This window comes from Nipponia nippon, unplaced genomic scaffold (assembly GCF_047370975.1).
Source record: "Nipponia nippon isolate SJK-2023a ecotype South Korea unplaced genomic scaffold, ASM4737097v1 scaffold_32, whole genome shotgun sequence".
NCBI lineage: Eukaryota > Metazoa > Chordata > Aves > Pelecaniformes > Threskiornithidae > Nipponia > Nipponia nippon.
Genome location: NW_028262350.1, coordinates 1,645,384 through 1,663,510, shown reverse-complemented (window position 1 = coordinate 1,663,510; position 18,127 = coordinate 1,645,384). Strand labels below are relative to the sequence as shown.

The window sequence follows — 18,127 nt, the reverse complement described above, 5'->3', positions numbered from 1 at the left end:
ACAGCTGCTGTTTGAGGCCCAAAGGAGGGACTGATCTTTGCCTTGCTTGTGAGGTTTAAGGCATAATGGCTCTGCGTACCCAAACGCCCTAGCTGGCTTTTTTCTCCATGGTGTTCTCTGTTGAGCTGCACTTTTTCAGCTCCCATCCTGCCCTCTCCAGTTCTCCAGAGAAGGTATGTTGAATGTAAAGATGATCTTTCAACAGTTCCTGATGTTCAGGTTGAAACTCTTTGAAATAGAAGGATAACCAGTAAATGACTCAGTCACTATGTGAAAATAGATAGGAAATAACCCTTTTGCCTCCGGTCCTTTTCCCAATGGGAACATTCCTATAAAATGGAAGGGCTAGGTTGGAATATAAGCCATGTCAGCAGAAACTGAATCAGTTGTGGAGACTGAGATTTCCTCCTCAACCTAATCACAGTCCCCAGGCTGGATGATGAAGTGTGAGAGGGCACAGCCCAGGTGTGTCAGCACTAGACTGGGGCCGAGGCAATCTCTCTCCAGAGGTTCCATCACTGACTTTCAAAATTTTTCTAAAATTGTGTTTTAGCACAATGCTCGGTGGGAAGCAGCCAGGCGTCTGCCTGCTCAGGCTGCCTGTGTAGGTCATGGAGGATGTCATGCAGGAGCGGCAACGTACGCTACAGGCTTTGAGAGGGAGGAGGTGGGCAAGACCTGCAAGGCCAGCGAGGCCGTTCTCTGGCTCCCACTGGCAAAGCAGGTTTGTTCCCAGTGGAGTCTGATCCTGACCAGGTTAGGTGACCCTTGTGCATGGATCAGCACCTGGTTTTCTAAAGGAACTCAGTTTCCAGACACAGGTTTCTTGATTGCATCAGACAGAAGCAAAGTTTTATTAGAGAAATTTTTTCACCAGCAGGTACATTAGTGATCATACTACTGGTTAACTCTGGCAATAGTCATGGTGGTTGGGCACACGCAGCAATACAGACTGGAAAAAGCAAATAGCAAAATAAAGCAGAATGTGGCCCAATGCTCTGCTTGTCCCTCTGACACATTGCTTAGCATTGCTGAGTAATACAAAAGAGCACGCTCCTCCAGGCACAGAGGAGGCATACAGTAAATATTCTCTCTCTTTATCCATGGCTCTGCTTCAGGGTTCTCTTGTTGGATATTCTCATTTCTCTGCTTAATCACAAATCCTTCTGCAAGGCACTGGAGAGATCAAAGGAAACATTACTTTGTTTATAGCAAAAATAGATTCTTTCCCACACTGTCATGCTATACACGTGATCATTTCACAAGCCAATTCAATTAGAATTTCAGATAAATACTGTCCCTTCCTGGAAAGGTCCGATTGTTGCCTGCCAGTCGGGCAGATGGGGTTTGTAGCCAGCTTGAGCATGGTTTGCCCTTCTAGATAAAAATGCCAAATGGTGGAAGCTGCAGCCGTTGCACCAGCAGCGAGCGGGATCCGGGCCCTGGCCAGAGCAATGCCCCTGCTCACACTCATTCTCCTGGACCAACCGTCGCCATATTTATTTCTTTCTTTCTTTTTCAGTTTGGCTGGAAGTTTCCCCCTGAAATAGTACTGGCAGTTTTCTGCCAGTGTTCCCATGATTCACTTTTTTTTTTCCTGATTTCTGGGCTCTCTGCTTTCTCCTACTCTTTCCTTTGTCCCAGATTTCATGTCAGTCCTTTCTCCATGTTCTCTGTGGCTTTCCTGCCTGCTGACTCTCTCCTCCTCCTTTCTATCCCTCTTCTCCCTCCTCCCTTTTTGCAGTTCTCATGCTTCCCAGTAAAGTCACAGCTCCTGAAAGCACTTGTTGTAGCCACTCCTCTGTGGCCTCCCATCATGTATTTCCCAGTAGCCTCACAATAAAACTTTCAAATAGCACCTGTAAGGTATGTGGGAAAGAGCTTTGTTGCTGCCTGTCCTTGTTGCATTAGAATAGAGAAGACTGTGGAAATCTTGTAGTGTTGCGGGTCTTACCTTGTATCTCCGCAGCTGCACAGGATGGCATCTGGGAGGATGAAGTGTAAGTGTGGCTTGTTCTAATGATACCTCCTCCTCCTATTCCACTTGTTCTTGCAACTCCTCCTCCTAGACCCGAAGACTGACCAATTCCTCCTTGCTGACTACGGGAACAGGAAAACAACGTTTTAGTGAAGGAAATGACAGCTAAACTAGAACTACAGTTCGGTCATTGTCCCTGCTGCTCTCAATCTGTTTCCTCTTTGGCATAAAATTGGCAGAATATTGCAGTGACCTTGCTTCTTGCGGCAATGGCCGGCACAGGGCCGGGAAGCGGATTATCACCTTTGATTTCCAGGCAGCCAGAACAGGTCAGTGAGGGTGAAGGAGCTGCGCAGTGCCTCCACCTATTGCTCACTTTTTTCTTTTATGTTAAAATACCCAGAACGCAGGTATTTTATTGTATTGTTCGGTGCGTCTCAGCCTACTTACATGAGGTCCTGCTGTCCGCCCTCCAGCAGGCAGCGGTATGTATGGATCTCCTGCTCCAGACGGCATTTGACGTCCAGCAGGATCTTGTACTCTTGGTTCTGGCACTCCATTTCTGCACGCAGATCAGCCAGTTGCTGCTCCACGCATGTGATCTGGCTCTGGAGCTCAGCAAGGTGGTTGTTGTAGCGGCACTCTGTCTCAGCCAGCGAGGATTCCAGGTTGTCCCTCTGAGGAGTGACGGGTGGCACAATACAAATACCGGCATGAGAAACACTGCGTTTAACTATGACTTCTTACATCAAAGCCTAACTGTGAGGCAGCTGAGCCTTACAGCAGCTCACCACCCACCTGGCTGAGTTGAGCCTGGAGATCGATTTCCAGGGCTTGCAATTGGCGTCTCAGTTCGGTAACCTGGTTGTTGCACGTCTCTACCTCCTGACCGCTTGTGATAACCTCCCGATTCACCTCCTCAATCTGCAAATCACCAATCCAGAATAAAGGTGTTCAGGGGATGTGTAATGTAAGTCAGATTAAGTATTAAGGACAGAGCAGAGAAGCTAGCAAAAAACATGAAATGAAAAGTGAACTCTCTCATCCTAATGGAGTGTAAACCCTGCTCATCATTCCTCTTGCTCTTCCCATAGCACTGCTGTCCCGTTCTTCTCGCCACTTGCTCTTCCCATAGCACTGCTGTCCCGTTCTTCTCGCCACTTATTGCTTTGTACCGAGTTCCCACCTCAAGTCTCGTTAACATGCAGCAATTCCTGTCACCCCATGAAAAGGACGCGGAGTGGCAGCATCCAGTGTCAATTTAAACCAATGCTGAACGCTGTTACGGTATGTTGTGTGGTTTTAACATGTAATACGTCGCTGTGGAACCATTGCCTGGGTGTTAGCCTGGGAAAGTCAGAGCTGAGTAAATCTACTCACCTTACACTCATACCAATCCTCAACTTCTTTGCGATTGCGTTCAATCAGTGTTTCATACTGGCACCTCATCTCCTCCAGGATCTTTCTGAGGTCTGGGCCAGGGCAGGCATTGACCTCCACGCTCACATCTCCAGTCGATTGTTTCCTCAGACAGTTCATTTCCTGGAAACACCACCCAGACCATGTCATTTTTTAAAAAGAAGGAAAAAACTGAGGGAGCTTAGTTCCCCTGTGGGGAAGAGCAGAGCCCCTGGCAGAGCCCCTCTCTGCTGGACATTCGCAGCTCCGAGTTCACAATTATGGCCTCCATCAACCACTTGCCGCTCCGCAGCCAGCGCCCCAGGGGTGGGGACCACGGGGAGGGAGGGTGATGGATCCTGCACTAATTAACGCTTTTGACATGAGAGGGGCAGGACCCTACCTCCTCGTGGTTCTTCTTCAGGCAGCAGAGCTCCTCCCGCAGCGACTCCAGCTGTGCCTCCAGGTCAGACCTGCAGAGAGTCAGCTGATCCAGGACTTGGCGTAAGCCGTTAATGTCAGCCTCCACGCTCTGGCGCAGGGCCAGCTCCGTCTCGTACCTGGGAGTGAGAAAGAAAGCGAGAAAGAGTAGTCAGTGTCTGACACCACCATTTGCTCTTCCATTTTCATTTGACCATCCATCTTCCTTACAGTATTTTCCTAACTAGCCTAACAGGATGCTAAGAAAAGCAGTCTGAGGCTCGCTCCGTCAGGTCTGCTCTCAGTCTGCCTTCTCTGGAGCTTTCCCACTGGGGCGGAGGTGTCACTCACCGCGTTTCTGCGCTCCAACAGGAAAAAACGAAAGCTTCCCCTTTGGAAGACACCACGTGCCAGAACAGCAGCTCAGGTGAACCCACGCTGCTCCCTGCCTGCAGATCCCTTCTGCTTTCTGAAGAACTCTCATCTCCACTCAGGAACCTTTTGCTGCCCCAAACTTTCCATCAAACTGACACTGAGGCAGCTCTAGAGGCAGTGGCTGGAAGAGCTTTTCTGCATAGCCTCCAGCCTGTCCTCACCAGAGGATCACAGGAGACCTGGCTGGGAGCTCCTTCTCACCAGCTGGGCGAGCGGGAGCGCAGTGACCGAGGAAGGGGACAGCAGTGTGCCGAGGGGTACTCACTTCACTCGGAAGTCATCGGCCGTCATCCTGCTGTTATCGATGTTCAAAATGATCTTGTTGTTGTCTATGGTTGCGCAGACAATCTGGAAAAACAATATTCACTCCTGAAGTCTCTTCCCTGTGTCCTCGGGCTCAAGCATACCCATTGACCGGTGCTACCGGACCTGACCTCTTTCTCTCTTTTTTTTGTAATGCTGGGTAGCAGGCATGGGGGAGTTCAGGAGTGCAGCAGTCACAGGGTGAGTGTTCAGTGAAGTACGGTGAAGGCGTTAAAATGATAAAATACGTGGTTCAGATGCAGACAGTCAGGGAGGTATAATTAGTGTTGTCCAGCACCTGCCGCAATCCACCTAACCTCTTAAATCTAAATCTTACTTTCATGGATAAGAGATTTAAAAGCTTTGTTTCAAGACTTATAATTAAGTCTGTCTCATTCTGCCTGTTTCCTGGATTCTTTTCATTTTACTCTTCTTTGTGCGTTGACATCCTAGAATTTTTGCCAAACACGCTTTGCAAACGTTTTTAATTTTAAACTGCGTACTCAAAATGTGTTATGGCAATGCTCTCTTTGTTCTTATTTTTAATGAGGTGTCCTATATTTCCCAATTCTGTATGAAAGAGTAAACTTGTAAAAAAAGGAGATAACATTTAACTGGAATTCTGCAAGACTGATGACAGAATAAAATCGATTCAGGCAAATTAATGCGATCCATTATTTATTTCTCTTTTAGTTGCTTTCCTGGCATGTATCTATTTAAACACCTCGGCACAAACCTGATTCAGAAAGACTACTGAGCCAATCCAAATGTATCACATGAACATAACATTTTCCCCTTCGAATATATCTGATGATTAAAAGCAATGGAAACAGTCCAAACACTCAAGGTTTTTACCTTTGAGCTCTAGGGCTTTCTACAGGCAGTTGTCTTAATGGCTGTTTACAAAAAGCATTTTACAACAATGAAATGTTACTCTCGATAACTGCATTAAGTTGTGAACCAGCACCGTGGGAGAAGCCTACAAGGGAGAAAGCAGCTGAGAAATGATGTTACCTGATTTTGAAGATCTTCTATTTCTTTGTAATAGCAGCTGTAGTCCCGTGGCTCACAAAAAGGGCCCTGCTTGGCATACCACTCCCTGATTCTGCACTCCAGGTCAGCATTTTCTTGTTCCAGGCACCTCACCTTGTCCAGGTAAGAAGCCAGGCGGTCGTTAAGGTTCTGCATGGTCACCTTTTCATCACCAGAAAGAAGAATGCCATCACCAGCAAAACCACTTCCAACTACCCCTCCACCAAGACCAATACCAAGGCCACCTCCAATGCCACCGCCAAAGCGAGCACTGCCACCGCTGAATCCAATGCCTGGACATCCTCCGAGGACAGCGGCTCCTAAGCCACCTCCATAGTTTCCACCAACCAAACTGCCAGTGCTCAGTCCTCCTCCGTAATTCACACCGCCACAGTAGCTTCTACCAGAAAACCCTCGGCTACCACCTATCCCGCAAGTCGTGTATCTTCCAGAAGAGACTGAGGAGATCCGCGCTCCTCCACCACCACCACCGCCACCAATAACACAGCTGCCACCACTGGTCCTGCCCCGGAGAGAGCCAGGTGTCTGCTTAATACTACAACTCATTTTGAGGACAGCTGCAGATCCAACCCAAAGCCCAAAGCAAGATGCACAGCTTGATATTGAATCAGACTGCAGGTTGTTTGTTGCCGCAGATCTCTATTTATACCTTCCAAAGGGGGTGTCACCTATAGGGTGTTTCTTCTTCCCACGGGGCTGGCTAGTCTTGCTGTTTATGCCAAGAATAAATAGCCCATAGGCAGTTTCCCTCTAGAAATCCCAGTTCACAAGGAAGATACTTTACATGTCAGCAGCTTATTCCAAAAAGTAAAATAATGTTTTATGAGTCATCAGCTTTTTGTATGATGCAAACTTTACAACAAGTCGAGAAAAAAAGTTGCCCTAGATTATGTACAAAGAAGAAACATTGGTATTTATAACATCAAAGTGCCTTTTATCTTTCATTAATTTGTATTTATTTTATTCTTAGTCCAATAAACATTTTTATATCACATGCTATGGTAGAGTACGTGGAACAAAAATGGGAAATTAATATAAATTCTCACTTCTGAAAAGTGTGAATAATAGTGACCGTAGCAGTGAAAAGGCCAGGGGTATCATGGTGTAGAAGTCTGTCACCTGGCAGAATGACAGACGGTAGGCCCAATACATGCTTTACTGTGAGACTTCTTAAATCAGTGAGGTAATTCCCCTATGGGTTTAGTTCCCTGTTTGCGGCTTATATTTCTCTGGTCATGCAAACACAAGAACTTGCTCACAGCCGGCGAAGATCAGGCCTGCTGAGCGTTGGAAGTCCCTGTTTGTGTCTAGATGTTACACGGACTTGATGTAAGCTGAAGTGTATGAAGTACCTCTCTGACGTTATTTTTCCATTACTTTAATTGCTGTCCATGCTGCCTCAATTTGTGGCGATCGTAGATAAAGAAAGAGATGACAGGAAAGGGAGTATCCATGGGCGATATATCCAGTTCCCTGGATGGGCTGAGATGTGATCCCGCAGGTCTTTGCCATCACTAAGATTGTGCTGAGCATTTCCTAGCTGAGTTTGTCAGAGCAGTAGCAGGCATTAGCACAGCCTCGCTAGCCATGGGAGTGCGATCTCCAAAACCAGGCAAGCAACAGCCAGAGGAGCGTTCGGAGAACTGGCTCCGCCAGTGCAAGTATCTTTCTCCAGCAGACTGCTGTAATGAGAGGATATTGTGCTCTCCAGGGGACGGAGGCTTCTGTTCCCTACAGGGTGGAATTTCCAAGCAACTCTTACTCACAAGTAACCTTTGACTCAAGGATGTCCGTATTTACAGGAGCAGTTGTGATAAATCCTCTTGGGCGGTGAGTGTGACCCCTGACAGGGAGCCCCAAGAGCAGCCATCACCTCCGGACAGAAGGGCAGGGAAACCTGCACGCATACGCTCTGCCACCTCCCATTTACTGGTGGGAAGGCGTATTATGCGTGCAGTTAGGTGGCTTCTGTCACCATGGTAGGAGAGTGTCCCCAGGCATGTGTAGATGTGCTCGTCTTTCTCACCAGCATAAGTTAGGACTCTCCACTCTCCAGGGAGATAATTTATTTTTTTACTTAGATCAGAAATGATAAAAAGACGCCTACCCAAGGCTGGCACCATCCTAGAATATTCATTATTTGGATGGTTCAGTGAAATAACTTGCTCAAGGACAGAGCTGGAGTCTGTCAGAGCTCAGATTCCTAGTTAAGACTGCAGTGCCTGAAATACAAGTCCATCCTCCTCCTAGAAACACATTCCCTGTGCTCCCCACACAGCCTAGACTCACAATAGCGAAAATCATGAGCAAAAAGGAGGATAGGGAGTAAATCTGCCTTTCATCCGTCATTTTGAGGAATATAATTGAAGACAGGGTGTGGCTGTAAGAGCCAACAGAAATTAATATAATGTCTGGATTGCTTGGAGCCTTGCTTCTGCTGTGTGGGTTTTCAGAAGAAGTTCCGCAATAGCAATCTAGAGAGAGCAGTGCTCTGGGCTGGGGTTGCCTTTCTTTGCCTTTCAGAGTCTTGGGTTTAGGAGGAGACATTGCAGATATGGGACATTTCTCTACGGGTGGGCAAGGAGCACCTACACCTACTTCTTTCAGCAACAGAAAGAAGGGATAGGTCTTGCTCTACAAAACAAACTGGTTTGCAGCATTGAACAACCTTTTACATATAGAATCATAGAATTGTTTAGGTTGGAAAAGACCTTTAAGATCATCAAGTCCAACCGTTAACCCAGCACGGCCAAGGCCACCACTAACCCATGTCCTTAAGCACCCATCCACACGTCTTTTAAATACCCCCAGGGATGGGGACTCAGCCCCTGCCCCAGGCAGCCTGGGCCAGGGCCTGACAGCCCTTTGGGGGAAGCTTTCCCTAATATCCAACCCAAACCTGCCCTGGCGCAGCTTGAGGCCGTTCCCTCTCGTCCCATTGCTTGTTACTGGGGAGAAGAGACCGACCCTGGCTGAAAGGTCCACAGACGACCGAATCACATTTTACCAGTGAGGATTAGAAACAATCATACAATTCTTCCAAAGTACTCATATTTGGGATACAATTACATTCTTTGGAGCTTTCCTGGGCTCCTGCCAGTTTCACTGGGACACGGAACATGGGACTGATGCAGCAAATGCATCCAAAAGCCAGTCCCTGACTAACCAGACTGTACTTTAAAACCAGTTTGATTTTTTTTCTCACTCGCGTTGGGTAGCTGCAGCTGTTTGCTGGCAGGCGGGCAGCTTGCACGGCCGTGCGGCAGTTTCACTCCAGGCACCGTGGGATTGCCCTGCTCCTTACCACTGTGTCGGGGCTCCGAGGCTCGCACTGCGACCTCGCCACGCGGCGGGCGGAGGCCTGGGTCTGTCTTTGCTGGCTATATGACACTCTGCTTTCTCTAGCTGTAAGCCACCATCTCGTTCTGAAACATCCATCAGTACCGGCTTTTTTCCCCACTGAACTGATTTCTTTACCTCCACTTTTGTTATCATTTGTATTCCTGTAGCCTAGGAGCGTAGCCTTGGGGCAGAACAATGTGTAGGAAAGGACTGTGCAAGTCTAAGACATAAAAATGTCCCAAAAGGATTTACAACCTAAATGTAAGACAGGAGGAAACAACTGGTTTCATACGGCTGGAAGTAAAGGAAGCAATGCCACGCTATTAGCCAGTGTGATTGGCAGTGGTCTCAGCACAACGTCAGTGCAAACGCTGTTAAGTCTCGTGGGCATTAGGGAAAAGACAAGAGATCTGGAAGTGGACGAAGAGGTAATAAGTGTAAATACTGGCACATGGTGGTGGGCCGCTCAGGCGGAGGCTGGAAGATGTGACATGTTCAAGGGATGTCGTGGGCAGTGGAGTTGGGTCCTGCGGGAGCTGTGACTGTCCTGGTGCACAGCCTCTTTGCAAAACGTCGGCCTGTCTCGTCCACGCTCTGCTCGCTTTACTTATCAAAGTTGATAATGTTTTCTTGTGTTAACTACAAGAAGGGCGTGTCTAACTGTACAGAACTCTGCTTTCATAAGCATTGCTTCAGTGATGTTTGTGCAACCACATTGGAATATGATTTTATCTTGTCACTTGTAATTACCATTAATAATTTGCATAATAGCCATTAGGCATCACTTATTAAACACTTCTTTGATGTGATACTGAGCTGGCTCCAGACCTCATGCTCCCATCTTTCAAATGCAGACCATGACTTTTTTCTGGCTAATGAGTCATTGGTTTATACCACCACGTTTAGCAAAATTCCTGTAAGGCAAGTGAAATAATTATCACAATGAGTTTGTTAACAGCATGATCCTAGGTCTTAAATACGCCTCAGAGACCAAGGTGATTACTCTGTTTCAGTTTCTTTCTTGCTGACTGTTCACATCTTCAAACTGCCTCTGAACATTTGCTAGTGATGAAGCAGAAGTTCAGCAGAACACGGAGGTGGACAGAACCAGATTTCTTCCTACTGAAGCTCACAGTCTGCCCTGATTCATTTTGTGACGGGTTTTAATTTCCTTCCAGCGCCTACCAGACGATGACAGTGCAGCCAAACTTCCCAGCATTTGCATCTCTGGAAGCACTACTGATTATCATGGCAAAGACGAGTACAAGAGACTTTGTATTAGGACAGATTGGAATACTGATGGGTGAACGAAACTGCAGCAATTTCACTCCGGCATGGGCGGCTGAGTGAAGAGCAGGTCGGGAGGCAAAACAAGGCTTTGGCCTGCGGTCCCTGCTGGCAGAGCCGCGTGGGTCGAACCAGAACCTGGCAGCAGAACTGGAGAACTCAGGTGCTTCCTGCGCTCCCATGCCGTACAGTGGTACAACAGGCGGGCAGCCAAAGGCGCGGGCCAGCCAGAGCCCCCCCGAGTGTCTTCTTTTTATCTTTATTTCATACTTGTACTAAAAAGTCTCTTAATTTCAATACACTTTCCATGTGTGGTTCATACTGGCAGTTTATATTATATTACTCAGTGCAGTGAGCTGAGAAATCTCCCGATTAATTATAGTAGTAGTTTACCCATCTATATAATTCTTCATAAATGTTACACAAGCCAGTAAACAAAAAGGCAAACCCCACAGATAGTTACTGTGGGTGTGAGTGAGACTGTACCTGTCTGCGTATTTTATAACATAGACGTTTATAGAGAAATTATAGTTTATACATCACACCAGAATATGGCCTACTATTAAAAAAGCATAGTGCCTGTTACCAGGTGTAACTGCTTGTGCAGTGCAGTCCTTAACCCATGGCTGATTTCCAGCAGTGGCAATTTGCAAAACGAGTTGTTTTATTTCTGTTTCTTCACTGATGTCTTCAACCTCTGGCATGTTCACTCCTCGGGGATTTTTTCTGATGGTGTTGCAATTCACATGCGTCTGCTCTCTCTGTAAGACAGTGACCGTATCTGCTAGAGCAATCGCAGTACATTTAATCTACAGCCTCTGGTCGTGATGCTGATAGCTTCTGCTTACCCGCCCGAGTGCTGATATAATTCCCCTCTTCTCTCTGGGGCACCCACCCTTGCTCTTTTTATCCTTAGGTTCCTCTCCCAGCCTTACACCTTCAGCCTAAGTGTCTGTCTTTGAGATACTCGTTCGTTCTTGCTTTACAAGATTCGCACGTTAGAAAATAAAAGAAGGAGCTGTTACGAGCTGCAGTACCTATGTGCTAGCGTGAGTGGCTGCGTGTGCGGAATGTGATAGAAGTTTGCCTGCAGGAGGCTGTGGTCAACGTCCCAGGTCACTTCTTGTCCTGCTGTCCCATGCACTGTCTCCTCTGCATTTCATTTATCTTCTCTTTCCCGCCTCTGCCTATGCTCTTTCCTCAGTCATCGTTTCCCAGCACTGTCCAGGTTATAAACTCATTGGGCAGGGAAGGCATCTTTTTATTTCTGCATTGCATTTAATGCCACCGCAGAGGTGCTGTGTAAACACCGAGGCACGTTAAGTAATACTGAAAGGCACAGTGTAATTAGTGTTGCGGGAATAGGAGATATAGAACTTAGCAGAGAAAGTATTTAACACGGAGCCTTGTCCAGAAGCTCGTTAGGGCAACTACCCCCACAGGGCTAACAACTCTCTTGTACTGGGACAGAGACTGGGGAGAGGCCGTCCCCCAAAGGGAGCCGGTCCGTGGATTGCTTAGCCCCTGGCCCTCTGTGCTGGTGCGGTCATCTCCATAAAGACACAACATGCTGCTTGGACTTGAAAGCTTAGAGCGTGAGAGGTGGCACATGAGCAGCCAAGGCTTTCTGCAGAGCGAGTGCTCAGAGCAGAAAACAAAACTGGCTGCACAAAATCCCATCTTTGCTGTGATTTTTGCCAAGAGAATAGCTGTCTGTGATTAAGCTTTGGCTTGTCCCATGTTGTCATTCCAGAAACGTCTGAGCTGTTTCTTTCTTTAGAAATGGACACTAATTTAGGCTCATCGTACCCCCCAAAGTCTTCATGTTGGAAGCCTTCACGTTAGACCTCTGTGTAAGGTTAGTCGTCAGACCCCATCCAATAGTTCATTACAAGAAAAGAATGAGGAGCAAGGATTGTAGGTACCCTCCACAGCCTGCCTGACGCATCTGGTAGGTGCTGCTGCTGGTGAGAAGGGACAGGCTGGATCCTGAGTCTTTGCTTCCACAAGCAGCAAAAGCAGTTGTGTTCCTGAATGTGTTTCTAATTTCTTTCTGTGTGGTAATAAAGTACCAGCATCTTTTTTTCCTGGCTGTTTATTGTATCTTACTTTAAAAAAAATTCTCTCCCACATATTAATTTGTCTCACCCTTTTATCTTCCCACATGTTGCCAGCTGGTTCTTCCTGTTTGTCTTTTTTTTTTAATCCATTTAGAGGTTCTTTATTTAGCATTTTCTCTGGGAATTGTTTTCCTCCACCAGAAGGGTGTGTCAAGTCCAGCAGAGCCTTGCTTTCAAAATTGCTACTTTGGTATTATTTGGGAAAACTTGTTGTTCTTGATTTTATCCTGTTACTGCACATTCATAATAACTCAAAGGTGTTGTATATTATATTATATTATATTATATTATATTATATTATATTATATTATATTATATTATATTATATTATATTATATTATATTATATTATATTATTTTATTTTATTTTATTTTATTTTATTTTATTTTATCACATGCCTACTTTAATGAAAATTCAATTTTCACTCAGAAGTCTCTTTCGATATAAGGTTGTCAGTCAGACTGTCTTGAAACTCCTTCCCTGCACTCTGTCCAGCCTCCCTGAATGTTTCTTTCCTCATCACCTTCTGCTTCATGTCTTAGCTTATGCCTCCTCCTCCGGCAGCAATGTCCCTTTCCACAGCAGCCACTGGTCCCTCTCCTCCATCCTCCTGCAGCTGCCCCTCCACCACCATCCTGCAGCCACTTAATTCAGCGGGAGCAGCGCGGCAGATGGGAACATTGCTTCTTTTTCTTTTTCCCTTGTAATGATTGCTTTGTGGATATAGATCAAAGGTGGATTTCTAACCAAAGGATCAATATAACTATCTGCGTAACAATTTTTTAAATACTTGTATGTTAATTTACTTGTAGAAATTATTTCTCCGGTTCAAGGCTGTGTCAGTAATAGCAAAGTTTTATTAGAGACAAGCTTTGGTAGTTGTTAGACAGCTGACTGCGAAACAGATTAGCCCAAGTGAAGACCGGTGACTGGATCAAAGCAGTATCGGAGGATGAAGACAGCAGGCAGCGTGGGCGGCAGGAAGGCAGCCGTTCTGCACAGTCCCTTCCAACTGGTGCTATAAGCAGAACTGAGAACTGTCAGGTTATTTTTGCCTTGCTTTTTCCAAACGGTTTGTTCTTCGAGAGACCTCCTCAGGGGGATGTGCAGCAGGGCTGGCAGGGAAGCTCTTGTCTGCAGCGACCTGCCGAGGGAGAGCAGGGAGCATGACTTTGTCAGGGGTTTCCTCTGCAATACCATGCCTTTCTCTTGCATCCCCCTTGCTCTGGTACTGACCTTTCTCTTCCCTCTTCTCCCTAGCTTGCCTAATTGTATATACTTGTTGAAAGACTCGTGGCTGACTGATTCCCCCTGCCAGTTCCTCATTTTCGTGTTCTGCTGAAAGTCGTCTTATTTAAACACATTTACTACTGGTTACCCCCCAGTGTCAAACATATTTTCTATGCATAAATTTATAAATGCTCCATGGCTGCATCCCTTGCCACCACTTTCTACCATAGCTCGATTAATCCCTGTGCTCTACCACCGACAGCCACAACCATGATCCTGCATGCCCGACTCCCTGCACGGCCTCTCTCCAGGAACAAGAGTACGTCTCCAGCCCTTCTTCACCACCCAGAAAAGCCTGGAGATCTCTCATCCTCCTCCTCCCCAGGCACATAGAAGGACTAAAGAAGCAACTCACGGTCACATTCACAGGCTTCTAGAGGACACCTCACCTTACGCATCCTCACCCAGAGCGCACAGGCTTAGGGCAGGCATGGCTGACACAGGCTGGCTTTAAGCCCACCACTTCTTCCAGCTGATGTTGCAGGGACTCCTCTTCCCACTGACCCTCTGTGGAAAGCAGACAGTTCTGGTAACCAAAGCCCCGGACATTCACATCCCGGAGATCTGCCCGTGCCCCGGAGCTACTCCGGGCATTGGCTTTAGCTGTGTCTCTTCAGTCACTCTTGGACATTTCCCCTTCGAACCACGAGGGTCATTACAGCAGCAATTAGCACATCCTCCCTCCTGCCTGCCTGTTGACAGCTACTGCTTTTCCATCTTGATACACTCAGGATTACCCGAGGCTCTGAGACAAGCTCGAACAGTGTCATTTCATCCATTGCAACTGGCATTTTGGAACAAGAGCTGATTTTTCATGTAACTAATTTAGGACTGGAGAGTCCAGAAGAACCCACCTCAGGGCACCACCATTAAAATACCTCTTTTTCCAAACTAATGGAGCAGGTGGGTGCTCAGGCCGGTTGTGTGTGTATGCAGCCATTTATGAGCTTAACAGCATGCCTCGCTGTTTCAAAATCTCAGGCAATGGGAGGCAGGGAAGAGCCAACTGCTTTGCATACAAATTAAATTTCCCAAAACTTTAATTAAAATTGCTGTGTGAAACTGAAAATGTTTGGATAATTTATTGTTTCAGTTAATTTAACTGCCAGTCCCTAATCCTGTCTAGCTGTGAAAGCCAATAAAGTTCAGTTAAATGACAGCGTTTATGAAAGACCTTGCCCAGCTCAGAGTGAAAATAGCCCTTTAACGAGCTGCGATGCTGCGCCGTGCCCAGGTGGCTGGGGCAGCGCTGGGGGCCTCTCCCCGCTGCTGTTGCTGGCCCAGGAGGGGGAATGGTCTCTGGCTTGCGCTCTGGCCATTTATCAGAGCCATCTCAAGTGCCTCGTCGTTTGCTATTAGGCCCTGTCTGGTAACAGGTCAGTACTGGTTCCTCACCACAGTGTTGCTTTTACCATTTGTATCACGAATTTTCATACCCCTGTAAGTCAAAGCATAGAGATTTTACTGCGCGCGGGTCTGTTTGTAGTCTGCGTACATGATGTCGTGCTGTCCCCCCTCCAGCAGGCAGTGGTAGGTCTGAATCTCCTGCTCCAAGCGGCATTTGACGTCCAGGAGGGTCTTGTATTCCTGGTTCTGGCACTCCATTTCTGCTCGTATTTCAGCCAGCCGCTGCTCCACGCAGGAGATCTGGCTCTGTAGCTCAGCCAGGTATTTGTTGTAGCGACATTCGGTTTCTGCCAAAGAGGATTCCAGGTTTTCTTTCTGAGAATGGAAACAACACAAAGGTACCTGGCTATGCTGCAGGCTTGGCCCGTCGGGTTACAGGTGCGACTCTGGTCACGCAGCTTTCTAGAAAGAGCTGGGGAATCTGAGATGTGAATCGTAGAGGCATCACCTACCATGGTGAGCTGGGCTTGTACATTGATTTCCAAGGCCTGCAGCTGACGTCTCAGCTCAGTGACCTGTTTGTTGCTTGACTCGATCTCCTGGCTGCTTGTGATGACCTCCAGATTCACCTCCTCCACCTGCAAAGTCAGAAAAGCCCTTTCCTCACTGCGCCACAGCATCTCGTTGTGGCAGGGGCTTCCCCACACTGCTTCACATGCCCTGCAGTGCACCTGAGCATTTCCAAATCTAAAGCCCCCCCATTTATTCCATTGTGACCCTGTAACACCATGCGGTGGCCCCTCTGCCATGAACAGAAGAGCACTGAAAGTGGGCAGTACAATTAGATGCTGAGCACACCCATGACAGAATTGCTGATATTAAGACATCTCCAGTAAGTGTTCTTAGTCTCTCATTTTTCCCTTTTCCCCAAAGAGGCAGAGCAGGGTACAGCTCTGCATGTATATAGTACCTTGCAGGCATACCACTGCTCAGTCTCTTTGCGGTTACGCTCCATCAGTGTTTCATACTGGCACCTCAGATCCTCCAGGATCTTCCTCAGGTCTGGGCCAGGGCAGGCATTGACCTCCACACTCACATCTCCGGTCGCCTGTTTCCTCAGACAGTTCATTTCCTGCAGAGAATACGTGCACCGTATCAGTAATATTCACACTCGGGGGGACTTTTCTTCTCCTTTCTTCTTATTTCTCTAAGAGTAAGGGGCGATCTAACCTCCTCGTGGTTCGTCTTGAGACAACACATCTCTTCAGTCAAAGCCTCACACTGCAGCTGCAGGTCGGTCTTGCAGCTGGCCAGCTGATCCAGGACGGGGCGCAAGTTGCAAATGTCTGCATCCACATTTTGCCGGAGACCACATTCAGTCTCGTACCTTAAGCCACAGGCAACAAAGAAAGGTCAGCATGTCAGTAAACCATGGCAAGCCCTTGAGTTGAGTTTGTGGGGAAAAAATGTAGGACCAAGTTCTTCTTTCACTTCAGGCATGCAATGCTATGAGCATTGTCGATGGTATCCGTGCCTTTCGCAGAGATCTGCAGCACGACAAGCAGAGCGTTAGGGTTTCCCCATCACCATCGGTCACCTACCCTTCCACGGGCAGTGTGAACCCCTCAGTCCAGCAGGACCGTACTCACTTCACTCGGAAGTCATCGGCAGTCATCCTGTTGTTATCAATATTCAGAAGGATTTTGTTAGTCTCCATGGCTGCACAGAGGATCTGGAAAGGAAAATGCAGGAGAGAGATTCGGGCTTGTGGCTTCCTCTGGCTACAGAAGGCCCTGGAGGAAACACCCACCTGGGGTAATGCAGCCCACTTACTTTGTAATGATTCCATGTATTGGGATTATTAACCAGTTAGATGACAGTACAGGGGGGAAACCCGTGTGCCAGCTTGGCAGAGCGGGCTGTGCTGAAACTCCAGTTCTCTGTAAATGCAGTGTCCTCCTCCCTCAAACAGCCCGTTTCATAGAAACTATTGCTTCGTGGGCACCTCCAGAGACATAGCTATTGCCCCTGCCATTTGACATTGCTCTAGCCACACGTGAAAGCAAAACCCAAAGAAATATTAGAATTTTCTTGAAAAGCAATGTTTTACCTGGTTTTGAAGGTCTTCGATTTCCTTATGAAAACAGCTGTAGTCCCGTGGTTCGCAGCTGGGCCCTACCTTGGCGTACCACTCCCTGATCTTGCACTCAAGGTCGGCATTGTCTCCCTCCAGGAGTCGCACCTTGTCCAGGTAGGAGGCCAGGCGGTCGTTGAGGTTCTGCATCGTCGCCTTTTCATTGTTAGCGAATAAGATCCCATCACCGCAACCAGCACTGGCCCTGGTGAAGCCACCACCAACGCCTCGAGTGCAGATGCCTCCACCGCTGAATCCGAGGGTAGAACAAGCCCTCTGGGTAGCTCCAAAGCTCCCACCAGTAGCACTGCCGGTGCTCAGCTGCTTCACAAGCAATCCCTCGCTTATACTGCCACCAGAAAAATTGCCAACCGCACCACCTAAGTCGTAGGCAGCGTGTCTTCCCGAGGAGGCGGAGGAGACCTTTATTCCACTACCAGCCGCAGAGCTGCCCGCACTGCTCCTGCCTTGGGAACAGGTAGTAACGACCTGCCTGACGGCACAGCTCATAGTGAGAGCGCGAGGATCCAACTCGGAGCCCAAGGCAAGCTGCACAGATCGCTGCGGGACCCGATTGTGATTCCTCTGTCCCCACGCTCCTCTATTTATACCATTCCTTGTGGAAGTTGCCGCCGGAGAAGGGCTGTTTATTCTTCCTCCTTGTGACCTGGCTAGTACTATTTTTTTTTTCAACTGGAAATATTTCCCCGAAGGCGTTTGTCTCCAGAAATCCCACAACAGAAAGATGCTTTGGTTAACAGAAGCGTGTTTCAAAACTACATCAAAAATGTTACTTCCTGAATCATCAGGTCTGACTTGTGATGACAACAGTGACACAAAAAACGACGATACCCGAGAGTGCCCGGGGAATGAAACACCATAGCAATTATCCATCCCTGACGTGGGCGAGTCTACCCGGAAAGTGAAAGCTGTGGGAAAGCCGTCCTATCTGATGGAGCCTGTCCGACCCCTCTGTGGCCAGAAGCGAGGGTGCCCGCTCCTTCAGCTGCTTTGCGGTCC

At 47.7% G+C, this 18,127-nt stretch overlaps 2 protein-coding genes and 1 long non-coding RNA gene across 3 annotated transcripts in view; 1 reads left to right on the top strand and 2 right to left on the bottom strand.

Annotated features, from left to right (window-relative positions):
* Positions 1–18,127, top strand: part of LOC148054237 (uncharacterized) — a 170,353-nt gene that overhangs the window by 136,164 nt on the left and 16,062 nt on the right. The gene's annotated exons all lie outside the window — the stretch shown is intronic.
* Positions 823–6,133, bottom strand: LOC104009862 (keratin, type I cytoskeletal 19). The gene is made up of 8 exons (XM_009461896.1): positions 5,549–6,133; positions 4,497–4,579; positions 3,780–3,936; positions 3,359–3,520; positions 2,777–2,902; positions 2,429–2,655; positions 1,955–2,100; positions 823–1,176 (listed from the first exon to the last, which is right to left on the bottom strand). Exons 1-8 carry the CDS (start codon positions 6,131–6,133, stop codon positions 1,151–1,153), a joined length of 1,512 nt encoding a protein of 503 aa, XP_009460171.1. The 3' UTR covers positions 823–1,150.
* Positions 13,264–17,617, bottom strand: LOC148054238 (keratin, type I cytoskeletal 19-like). Its single transcript, XM_087769891.1, has 8 exons — positions 17,084–17,617; positions 16,623–16,705; positions 16,204–16,360; positions 15,944–16,105; positions 15,486–15,611; positions 15,122–15,348; positions 14,016–14,133; positions 13,264–13,480 (listed from the first exon to the last, which is right to left on the bottom strand). Exons 1-7 carry the CDS (start codon positions 17,615–17,617, stop codon positions 14,046–14,048), a joined length of 1,377 nt encoding a protein of 458 aa, XP_087626017.1. The 3' UTR covers positions 13,264–13,480; positions 14,016–14,045.